At 44.0% G+C, this 12324-nt stretch overlaps 2 protein-coding genes across 2 annotated transcripts in view; one reads left to right on the top strand and one right to left on the bottom strand.

The window, feature by feature from the left end:
* Ccdc38 (coiled-coil domain containing 38) overlaps positions 1-8194 on the top strand; it is a 41652-nt gene extending 33458 nt beyond the window's left edge. The window contains exons 13-17 of the mRNA XM_087901908.1: positions 256-391; positions 2805-2990; positions 3722-3927; positions 5607-5700; positions 6272-8194. Coding sequence (XP_087758034.1) covers positions 256-391; positions 2805-2990; positions 3722-3927; positions 5607-5700; positions 6272-6382 — 733 coding nt within the window. The 3' untranslated portion in view covers positions 6383-8194. The remainder of the gene's footprint in view (positions 1-255; positions 392-2804; positions 2991-3721; positions 3928-5606; positions 5701-6271) is intronic.
* On the bottom strand, positions 7259-12033 carry Snrpf (small nuclear ribonucleoprotein polypeptide F). Its single transcript, XM_048418145.2, has 4 exons — positions 11877-12033; positions 10174-10299; positions 7908-7972; positions 7259-7391 (listed from the first exon to the last, which is right to left on the bottom strand). Exons 1-4 carry the CDS (start codon positions 11877-11879, stop codon positions 7325-7327), a joined length of 261 nt encoding a protein of 86 aa, XP_048274102.1. The 5' UTR covers positions 11880-12033; the 3' UTR covers positions 7259-7324.
* Positions 12034-12324: the final 291 nt, after the last annotated feature.

The following is a 12324-nucleotide window of genomic DNA, read 5'->3' as shown; positions in this document are numbered from 1 at the left end:
TTCGGGCATGTTCGCTCTCCCTCCCCTCCGCCCCCCCCTTCCCCCCCTCTCTCTTCTCTCTCTCTCTCTCTCTCTCTCTCTCTCTCTCTCTCTCTCTCTCTCTCTCTCTCACACACACACACACACACACACACACACACACACACACACACACACGCGCGCTGTACATACCAGCTGCTGACATATGCCCAGTCAGAGGGCTTTGTCCCTCAACCTTGAGGTACAGACAATGGTCCCCTCCTTCTTTTGCATCAGAAACACCAACATTGAGTTACTGCTGGAGCACAAGCAGGTGCTTAAGACCAATTGTGAGCGAGAAGAGGAAAAGGCAGCGGAACTGGAGCTGAGGTCCAGGCTCTTCAGTTTTGGAGAATTCAATTCGGATGCCCAGGTACATTCTCGGTCTGTGGTAACTTTGTCTCCTGGTAATAACCTGGCCTCCCTGTGTGCTGAGCCCCTGGTAGGGGCAGTGAAGGCGATCCACAAACTGTTGACAGGAATGGAAACCCAGTTTGGATTATTTTTTGCCAATATGAGAGAATCAATTTCCTAGCTAGGAACTATTTATGTTGACTTTGGGGTTCATGTGAAATGTTGCTCTCGTTATCTCAAACTGCATTTCTCTGTGCGTGTGTTTGTGTGACGTAGTTCACTGCCTTCGACCATTTCGGTGGCAACTCAAGAAGACAGTAACACAGTGAACACACACCGTGAACCCACACACGCAACACTGAATAGAAAATCTGCCCAGCACTGGGCCTAGGACATGTGTCAACTTCTTTGGGCCTAAATGGATTGGCTCATTTCTCAACACCTGTGGCACATCCTAACCCCCTTGTCTCCTGACAAGCTCATCTCTCCCAGCCGGATGCAAACCCCTGCACACAGGGACTATCCTGTTGATGAGCTCAGTGTCCCCATGGTGTCAATTCTCAATAAATGTTTGTTGAATGAATGATCAGGTTAGCTTTCAGATCCACAAGAAACTCCGACGACCACTGGTTTCTTGGGAAGACCTCAAGGGAAATAAGAATCCAAAGCTGCAACGTGGGGCTAATGTTACATTTACGATGGCGAACTTTGACCTTTTTAGACAGAGGTAGATTTGGGGAATGGGCTGCATTAGAAAGCAGGCAACCATCCTCCCCTGCCTACAGTTACTCAAGGCAAGGTTCTGGCTGCTAGGCTCCTGCATGTCCTAAGGTATGACAATATGATGTCTCAGCAGCTGTTGCAGGGACTGTGTTGATTGTAACAGTTCAGTTGCTTTTCTTTTTAATGAACCATTTTTTTTTAACTGTGGTACCATATACAGAAAATTTACCACCTAACCGTTCCGAGTGGGCAATTCAATGGCATATTAAGTACGTTCATGTAGCGTAACTGTTACCATGCCTATTTCCCGAACTTCTCCATCACTTAGGCATAAGCTTTAATATCTTAACCATTTTTGGATGTTCGGTTTGGTGTCAAATACATTCACACTATTCTGCAACCCATCTTAAGAATGCCTTTGATCTTGTTCAAGCTGCTTGCCCATTAAACACACGGCCCCATCCCTTCACCGCCCACGTCTGCTTTTTGTCTCTTGGAATGTGGCTCTTTTGTATCTCGTGTAAGAGGATATGTACAATGCGTGTCCTCTCTCTGGAGCTAGTGTGACAGAGTACAATGTTCTCCAGATTCATCCACATCGTGGCAGGTGTCAGAATTTTGCCCTTTTTAAGGCTGAAAAATATTCCATCTTATGAACCACATACTTTATCTACTCATTCATCTACTGATGGACGCTTGGGTTGTTCCTGTCCTTCAACTCAATTCTGAAACCGACTACCCTGTAAGATAAAAGATAAATTATTTGTGATATTATTGGCATCCACACCTCAACCAAACCCTTCCAATTTCAGAGCAGGGGACGATGGGAAAAAGGGCACGGGGCTCCATCTCCATAGCTGCCGTTCATCTCCTTCTCTTAGTTCTTAAACTGTTTGTTTAAAGAAAGTATACCATCTTGTATTTCCCTCTGCTGTTTGACGGGGGAGCTTAAAAAAAAAAAAACACCATGAGAAGTCACCTTCTGTCCCTCCCCATCGCTCTCTGTTCAAGGAGCCTTCAGAAACTTCCATTGAAACACTTTCCTATCAGTTTTTCTAAAAACCAGAATTAAATACTTTAAATTCCCATGTGCATTAGAGTAAGATTTTTTTTTTTCTCTTCAAGAGAGGACCCCACTGGTTGACCCAAACTCATGGCAATTATCGGCCTCAGCTAGGTGGTAGGATTACAGTTATGAACCCCACACACACACTTGGTGGTGTCCTTCCACATTTTTCCCCTTTCTTCCACATTTTTCTGCCCTTTTGCTGTCTCCAAGGTTTCTAAAAAGAATGTATGGGTCTATAAATAGGAAACAAAGTAAGTGCTGTGTTGTGACGGGGACAGATGGATAGGACTTCAAGGTAAATAGGATTCATGCTTTTCTTTTGTATTGTTTTCTATTTCCCTAAGTTTTCTTAACAACAAAAAAGACGGTTCTTCTAGTATAAATGGAAATACAGTTAAGTATTTAGAAAGTAAGACACTAGGAGTTCTGCGGTGAACAGGATCTTCAGAACATTTATTAAAGCAGGAGGCAGAGCGACAAGCTGTTGGAAGCCTGAGGCCTTTAAGCAATGGCCAATGGCGGCTCTCTGAGGCACTTGTGGTTCCAGGAGGTGTCTCCCCAGCGGGGCGAGTCCCATTGGCCTCGGGTGGGGTTTCCTTGACTGTGTGGACTGTGTGGCGACTCTCTTCTTCTTGAGCAGAAGCGTGCAATCCTGGGGCAGGAACGTACATGGAAAACGATTTACTTTGCCGAGAAGTTTATTGAGTCCCTCTTGGCGAATATCAGCCAGCCAGTGGAGATAAAGAATGCTATCTTTCCTCTCCCGAGTTACGTTATCTACCAGCTCAAGAGACTGCAACTTCAAGTAAAAGAGCGCAGTGGTGAGGTACAGGGATTGGCGGGCTTCGGCCTAAATTCTTTAGAGTAGACTACAGCGATGGTGTTCCCGTGGAGAGTTCTAAAATCCAATTCCTAAAAGGTTCTGTTTGGAGCCTAGGAATCTGTTTGCTTGAACACGCGTTTCTCTGAAAGAATGCATTCATTTATTCAGCAAACATTTATTAAGTTTGTAGCTATGTGCAAGACACTGATTTAGGGGTACATGGTAGCCAAAGCAGTAGCCCCTGCCCTCCAATTCCCCCTCAAGAAGGGGACTGAGCACATATGCAAATAACTATCACACAGCAGTACGGACTTCTAGTGAGTATAGTAAAAATGGGGGAGGAACACGCACTATACCGCTGGTAGCACAAGCGGTTTTAGATGTGTTTTGACTGCTCTCAGAACATTTAGGGAATGTTTTATACACACGCTTGTAAATATTGTGTATACTTTAATATAATCCCAGGTATCACTGTAATGACTATAAACTACAATATAAATATCCCCTGCTAAATGTTCTCACTGACCTGTCTTTTAAAGAAGCATGTAGGGAGTCGGGGGTGTAGCTCAATGATAGAACGTTTGTCTACCATGCCTTAGGCCCTGGGTTCTCTCCCCAGGACTAAATGCCATTTAAAGAACTTTTCATTGCTGACACTGTAGAGTGGAATTTTGCATTTACTGATTAGTGAGTGAATAGTGACAGTGTTTTCCGCTCTTTCTTCCTGAGCTCAGGAAAGGCTGATAGACTCACTTAGTAAGAAGATTAATCAAGTCTACAGAGTCTGCATCGGAGATGCTGAGGTTGGCAGCCTGAATGCGGTTCAAAAGCTGGTCAAAGTCGAGTCTCGCCTGGTGGAGCTGAGTGACCTCATTGAATCTATTCCCAAAGAAAATGTAGAAGCCATTGAAAGGATCAAACAGAAGGAGAGACGGCAAAAGTACGGTGACATTTTTCTTAGTATAGACAATGGTTTAGGCAGCTGCTTTTGTGTAACCCCCCACCCCCGTCAGCAACCTCTATATGGTATGGCAAACATTGCAACTAGGATGCAGGGTCAACTCACATCCACCTCCCCAGAGAATATTCTTGAGAAACGAGTGTTATTGTTACTACAGGCAATGAGCACTCTGAACCAAAGGAGCTGAAAAAATAGTTTATCAGGGACAACTGCCCCAACTAGGGTGGCTGTGGGGAGGGTCTCCGGTCATATGAACACTGCTCAAGGGCTATCATGTGCAGGATCGTCACTGTGGGGCAGATTCTACCGTTAGCAGACCACAGGGTGAGTGAAGTTCAGCGCTATTCGGTGAGGGGTTCCCCCTGGGACGCTTGGCTGGCACACACACCCTTGCTCACTTCCTCCCACGACAGACTGTCGTCATCCCCAAAACCTCACCCTTACAAGTTAAAGACTTTTGTAGTTATTTTGCTTGGAGCTGTGACAGCATAATGTCGTTGCTATCACATGGCCCGTGGGGAATGCTGACGAAGTGGTCACAGCGTTCATGTTCTAGCGAAGGGGCGCACACGGAGAGGCAGGTGAGCACTGTGGCTCCAGTGTGGCAGATGTGGGCATGGAGCCTGTCTTTTAGCTACAACTACTGTGATGTAAGCAGGGAACATCGGTCTAGTCTATTTCATTAAGGCTTCTTTCTAGGTAGCTGTGATATTTACTTCATAGAGCTGATGTATCAAATCAACGTAAAAGCACTGAGCATGTGTGACACACACTAGCCATCAATACTGTTATTACTGGTGCACAGGGATATCATCTGCTCATGTAAAAATGAAGGTGACGCAGATGGCTTTCACAGAATATGAAGCAAACTTAATCTAAGCGGAGGATGACTCCTAACAGATGCTCTCACATTTTTATAGCAGCAGTCTTGAGAGTAAATTACAACTTATTTTTAACAGTAACATGCACACAGTCCTAGTTGTCAAAAGAACTTTTTCTAGGCTGGAGAGATGGCTCAGAGGTTAAGAGTATTGCCTGCTCTTCCAAAGGTCCTGAGTTCAATTCCCAGCAACCACATGGTGGCTCACAGCCATCTGTAATGGGGTCTGGTGCCCTCTTCTGGCCTGCAGGCATACACACAGACAGAATATTGTATACATAATAAATAAATAAATATTTTTTTTAAAAAAAGAACTTTTTCTCCATGTAGTTCTCAGCCTTCCTAACACTACGACCCTTTAGTACAGTTCATATTATTTAGTTCCTACTTAAAACTGTAATTTTGCTGTTATCGACAGTAATGTAAATATGATATGCAGGTATTCGGTATGTGACCCTTGTGGAAGGGTGGTCTGACCCCCAGGTTGAGAAACTTTACAGGCAGGTGAGTGAGGTAGCCGGGAGCTGAGTAGCTGTGGGATACAGGACTTCAGTGGGGTGGAGAGAGGAAGGCATGGCCTTGCTTCTGACCAAACTGGGAAGAGGGACTTTTCCAAATGCTGAAATTAAATGCCTTACCATTGCCAAATATTCAAAAGCCATCGCTATGGGAACCTTACACGTGGATAGTTCATTATCAAGCAAAACAAAAATGTAGATGTTTTGCTTTTTATAAATTAGAGAATTTCTAATAAGAATGTACCTCCTTGCTATGACAGGCTGCGTGAAGAGAAGATGAGAGAAAAGCAAAGACACCAGGAGGAGCGGCTAAGAGCTGCTCTGGAGAGAGCAGTAGCACAGCCCAAGAAGAAGGTTTGTGTTCTGCCAGCATGGTCCCTGGCCTAGTCCCACATGAGAACTCCCACCCTTCCAAGGCACACTGGGGATTCCGATCATGATCAACACAACATGGCAGCTCCCTCACCCAAACACCTAAGTTACACACATCCAGAGAAGGGAGAGGTATGAACCACAGGTTTCCTTAAGCGCTCCTAATGCAAACACTTCCAAGACCCAACAAGAACACTGATTAAAATGGTTTTCTCAAAACTGGCTCAACAAAGCAGCCTCTCGCAGCCATGAAGGAAACCAGGTAGAGCACTGGGGTAGGCAACATTACAGCCAACACGGCGCTCTTAGCCAGTCGTATCTGAGCTACCTGCTCCTTAACTTTCTGCACATCACTCCACTGTCTTCGGTATTCTACGGGTGCCCCATTTGCCAAGCATGCTGGACATCTAGTAGGTTCTCTCAATCTCCTATAACTTCTCTTACTATCTTAAGCCATTTTATTCATGTAAAAAGTTCAAGTTAATATTCACATTCTACATACTGCAACAGAAAAGTTATGCCAAAGAAAATTATTTTGTTTTTCCTGTTTCAGCTGGGAAGACGACTGGTCTACCGTTCGAAACCTCGATCTGCTACCAAACAGTTACTTTTAGTCAGCGATACAAGAACAAAAACACAGGAGGAAGAGTATTTTTTTAGTTGAACAGGAGCATGAAGACAATTAATTAGCAAATGTTTTATACGATGTTGGCGTTCAGTGATGCAATGCTGAAGTTTACAGGAGTGGGCACGGCAACTGTGTTCTTCTGCCAAACCACTACTCACTGCCATCATCCACGAGCTAAGAAATACTGCGTTTTAGGTTGTCCCCTTTGGAGACACATCCTAAAGGCCTTAACTGATAGAACTACAGGAAGCATGATTTATAGCAGACTGGCCTCCCTCAAAGCATGAGCATGAGAATTTTAGTTGTATTTTCTAAAGCAATAAGGAAGTTCATAGCTACGAATGTACATTTTAACAATGTGCTATTCTGAAAACAACTGGACAGGTTTAAAACGTCCAAACTACAGACTATGGTCTCAGATCATGAGACTGGTCATTTCACAGTAAGCTCTGAAAAACCTTATTGGAAAACTTTATTAAGTGAACAAACCACACACCTTTAGCTTAAATGTCAGTTTGTATTATGCTCTATCTCCATAATTATTTCAATTTTCATGTTTTGACTTAGCTACAATATGTACATTAGTCTATATTGATTATAAATTTATTAATACAATAAATATAAATACTAAGGAAATGTTTAACTTTAAGCATGTTAAAGTGGTTTGAAAACCTTAAACGACATAGCTGCTAAGTCTCAGTTAATACAGTTACCATGGCTGAAACTCACCTTCAGAAAAGTTCTAAAACACAAACTTATTTATCCTTTATAGAAAACAATGCAATCAGCGGGCTTATCAAAAGTCACCCTGAATAAAACTGGGGCTCTTAAAGCGTTAGTTCTGATTATCCACTGCTTCAACACCTGCGCTTTGCATACGGATATCTGCATAAAAATAGTACACACGTCAAGTTGAAAAAACCCAAATCTTTATTGTATAGAAATACATATATATATAAAAAAAAACCCTCAAAGATGCTATTCTCTCATTTCCCCATCTTCCTCCTCCTCTTCAACGCCTCGGATATAAAGGACATTATTACACCTGTAAACAACAAAACAAAGGTCCTTTTTTGATGATCCACTCAAACCACGCACAATCATCAGTGCTCCGTTTTCAGATTGGATACTAAAGAGCTCGTCACCCTCTGCTGGTGCCACACAGACATGTTTAAGAGCACACGGCACATGGCTACCACTGTCATCACAATCACACCTACAACTTATCAGAATAGAGGTGGATGCTCATATTAGAAAATGAATACAACAGAAATCCTCAGCAGCTAGACTCAACTTCAAATCCAAGTTCTGTAACCCAGGACACAAACAGGCTACAGCTAAGGACTGGGAAATGTAATCAACAGTAGGAAAACCTTGAGGATGAACTGAAATCTCCCAACAAATTTAGTAATTTCAAAGGCTTCCAAAATCTAGATGCAGAATACTGCTAAATCTTTTGGCTTTTTTTCTTTTAAAGTAATCCCCAAACTATAAGACTAATTATTTAAGCAGATTGTTTGAGCCTCACCAGTAACTCCTCACACACAAACACACTCATTACCTTATTAGAACTTCACCCAGATGTCCAGACAACGCACCATCAATGTATTCTTCTGTATTTGCAAGCTTTAGATAGAAAGAAAGATATTAGTATAACTGCACAAGAAGAGAACAGTGTAGCATACCTGCCGGTGAGAGCACAGTAAATGAGACGAGACTACACCAACTCGGACTGCATCGTAATTAGTAAGTAGAAAATTAGCTCTCTATTACTCTTGTATCTCTGGATCTCCTGTATTAAGACATGCATGGTACAAAACTATAATAAAGCTTGTTTCAAAGCTGTTATGCCTTCTAGATGTTATTTCTGATTATAAAAGTGGATCAAAGAAAGCTTCCAATTTATGAGTTGTAACTTTTCAAGTTTCTAAAAATCCAAAGAATCAGACATTAACTTTTTCTCAGAGCAAAATATTATGGATCATATTAAGATGGGTGTACAAAACCTATGTATGACTAAAATATATTAACCAACAACCAAACCAAAGAAATAAGATTTTGAAAAATTCATATACTCATTGGAGAGGAAAAAAAAAATCTAAGAATCATCTGTTAAATTACTTCAGCAAACTATTACAATTTTAAATTTAAAATGTTTAGCTGGCATTCTCATATTAAAAAAAAACACCAATGACATATGGGACCACCAAGGGCAGAATAAGAGGACTCTTCCTTCACAAGCAGGTGGTGGACATGAAAAATAGGAAGATGTGGTGTAAGGCATTTAAAACCCGCTAGTTGTTTCTTCTCTGGAGGAAAAACACCTAGAGAACTTACCACCAAAAACACGTTTGTGAGTATTCATTTTGTATAATTGCTATCAGATGTAATACATTAAGAGCCACTGATTTTACATGTCCCAACACTTAACTGGCTTCTAAATTACAACAATGTCCCAAAGCTTCCCATCGTGCATTAAATCCAAAAGCCTCACCACTGCTGACAAGGCTCTCACTGCCCCCACTCTGCTGTGTGCACCTTAACACACCGAGCATGCCTGTGGACGGGGGCTTTGCATCTGCTGCCCTTTCCAACTGAGGCCATTTCTCCGGGATGCTCATGGCTTCTTCAGAGCGGCTAGACTGCTGTGTTTATTACTGCATCGTCGTGCTGTGCATCGTACCTGGTTACCTGTGTTACATTGTCATCTCCCACCACTGAATCAAGCCCAAGCATAAGGACTCTGTTTTGTTCATTGTTATCACAGTACCAATCAGACTAAGTTTTGGCTAACTGAGGCAACTCAGAAACTGGGCTCAGATACATTTTGTAACCTGAGGAAGCTACATTTAGGAAATGTAGCCAAATATTAGGTGGTCTCATGTATTCTGAGCTGGTCTTTAACTCTCCATGTAGTTGAGGATGATGTTTAACTTCTGGTCCTCCCACCTCTTATCACCCAATGATGGAATTACAGGCTTTCATCACCACACCTAGTTATGAGGTGCTGGGGGTGGGGGACAAAACTTACTTTTAAATCATCCACTCTGGTTTTTCAGCATATTCATAAAACTGAACTTTCACCACTCATTCCACAGTATTTTTCACTATGATTTTTCTATAGCCTTTGTGAATTACTCATTTCAAGAATTTTCCAGAACAAAAACTTCCATATTCTTGTTAGCTGGATTTCTGGTTAAGTTATCCACGTAACTAACCTTTAAGACCTGGGCAGAAACTACAACCAAACCACAAACAAAAAATAAAAATAAAAAAACTAGACAAAGATACCAGGCACAGCAGCACATGCCTTTAATCTCTACACTCGGCAGAGATCACTGAGTTCAAGACCAGCCCAGTCTACATGGCGAGCTCCAGGCCAGCCACGGACACACAATGAATCACTTACAGAAACCAAGGCACAGTCAGTTTTCAGTTCTTCTGTTTCATACTTCTGTTCTATGACAAAATGCTGTGAGTCGCTTTCATGCTGTGTTTTTAGAACTCATTAAAACAATTTAAAAATTTCTTTTACAAATTCTTTGAAAAAGGAAGTGCTGGGAGGTTTTGGTTTCTGTAGTAAAATGGTATCAGAAACCAGACGGCAAAGCTCTTCTTTCTTTGGCTGCCATAGTAAAGTTGATGGGGGTTTGATCCTGGGTCTTAGTACTAAGTACATCAGTTCAACATCCTCCCTGTAGGGTAATTTAATCCTGGATTCTGCTTTCAGTTTGTCGGTTTCATTGAGTATCAGTCACAGTAAACCTTTGAGGAGACGGTGAAATACAAACAGTTTTACAGTTCTCGGCACTAACTCCTGGGCTTACCTGCATGTTCATGTAGCCATCGACAGAGACCAGGTAGCCCTTATATTCCATCCCCCACTTGAGTTTCACCATCACTGGTTTTCCTGTCAGTCCATTGAGAAAAGGCTTGGGATTGAGGGGTAAACTCTGCAAGAAAACAAAAGCACCATTTGATCATTTTTTGCTTAGCGGCAGCTTCCACCACCCCACTCTCTACTAAACCATCAAGCAAGACTTCAGGGCATCTACTTAGGGCCAACTTTTGATTCACCGGCATGTTACAATTTGCTGGAGAGTGTCAGATACATTTAAATACCCATTTAGTCAACTTCACGTTTAACTCATTGACAAAGCAATCAAATAATGAATACCAGGTGGGGGTGCAGCATGCACAATGGCAAAGCACTGGTCTGGCATGCAAGAGGCCACTGGTTCTATTCCAAGCACCACCGAGACAACAAAAACCCCCAAATACCTACTCACTACCCACTACCCAAGCTCTAAAGAAATAAAGGCACTTGTCTGAAGTGATCGCTGCAGACATAAGAAGCAAGAGCACCCAACTCAAAGCGACAGAAAGACGCAAAAGGCAGATCACGTTCACTTTTCCTGTGGGAGGCAGGACCGGGTCTCCAGTTCTTATCATGACCAGTGCCTCTCAATGCAACCGTATCAAGCTTATTCTGCAAAAATCAGTAATTCCCTTTAAATTCAGGACCAACAATCCCAAATCTACTCATCCATCATCCCAAAGAAATTGAGAAGTTTGGTTACTAAACTCTAAGATGAGGGGATCTTGGAGGGCAGGATCTAAATCAGTAGTCAATTTCCACTGCCTATAATTTATCATCCACAAAGCAACTACTATTTTTAAGGCATCTATCAAGTCATGTAATATCTTGGCTTAAAAACGCTCCATTGCTCTCCAACTTGTTGTGCTTGAAGTAGACAAACTGCCTAACAGGCCTTGAGAGACCTGGGAATCGAACCCAGGTCTTCTGCCAGGGCGAGAAGCCAACACTCACACAGCACGTGTCAGCCTGAGCGGGTCCTTAATTCAAGACCACTATTGCAAGCACCCGTTGGCTCCCGTGGGTTTCAACTGGTCAACTTACTTTCTGGTTAGGGCTCACACGTGACACACTCTTCCACCTGCTCTTCCTGTCACTTAGATTTCCGGTGAAATGCCACCTTTTGGAGAGGGGTGCTCCTCCACGGCGCTCTAAATTGCCAAGGCGCCTTCCCAGAGCATTCTGTCAGCTTCCTGCTTAGCCATCGCCACTGCGCGCCAACTGTTTACTTCTGGGACGGGCTGTCGACTCCCTCCCTCCCACACCTGAGAAACTGCAGGGTCTGCATGAGTCCCTGGCGCCCTAAGAACAGCATCAGATGAATGAAGGGCCTTCGGTTTCAGGGAACAATGAGCTAGGGGTGTCAACCTCACGGAATGATGAAGGCGCACTGCGGCTTGTGCTCGCAGAGAGCGAAAACCCGCTTCAGTTTACCCCTTCCCTGTGGCTGGCTCCAAACAACACGGGAAAAGGGGACAGGAAGGGGTCCGAGGCGCGCGCTGCGTGGCTTCCCTCCGCCTGGCGGGGAGAATGAGCGAGCGAGCGAGCGCCCGCGCGGCGCCTCATGGGGATGAATGGACAGCGCTGCCCGCAACAGGCCCCGCCAGGCCGGCCCGTCCCCCTCGCCCTGCCCGCAGGGCTCGTCCTCCTTACCATCGCGAACACCCGCGAGCGCTACACCCCGCTCGCCGCCGATCCCGCCGCTGCAAGCCCCTCGTGCGTGACCGGAGCAGCCGCCGCCGACCCGGACCGCGCAGCGCTGGGAGAAATGGCCGCCAAAAGAGGAAGCGTCACCTTTCACCTCCCGCCGCGTTCTCTCGGCTTCGGTGATTGGATCTAAAGAACGCGCTTGCTGATTGGAGGAGACGGCGTTGTCTCCTGGCAACCAGAGGAAGGCGCGCGTTTGTATCTAAGCGCTAGGCAACGTCTCTAGTGGGGCGACTGAACTGCCCCAGGTTTTTCCGCTTCGCTGCAAGGATTTTCTCTGCTTATCCCTGGAGAGCGGACGGGTTTTTTGTTTGTTTGATTTTGTTGTGTTTTGTTTTGCTATTGCTGGTTTATTACTCTGTCTTTCAGCTAAGAGTTCGGGTTCTGGAGGTCC

The sequence above is a fragment of the Myodes glareolus genome, chromosome 26, assembly GCF_982192425.1.
Source record: "Myodes glareolus chromosome 26, mMyoGla1.1, whole genome shotgun sequence".
In the NCBI taxonomy this organism is placed as follows: domain Eukaryota; kingdom Metazoa; phylum Chordata; class Mammalia; order Rodentia; family Cricetidae; genus Myodes; species Myodes glareolus.
Note: the sequence above shows the minus strand (reverse complement) of the source record. Positions and strands in the feature narration are given on the sequence as shown.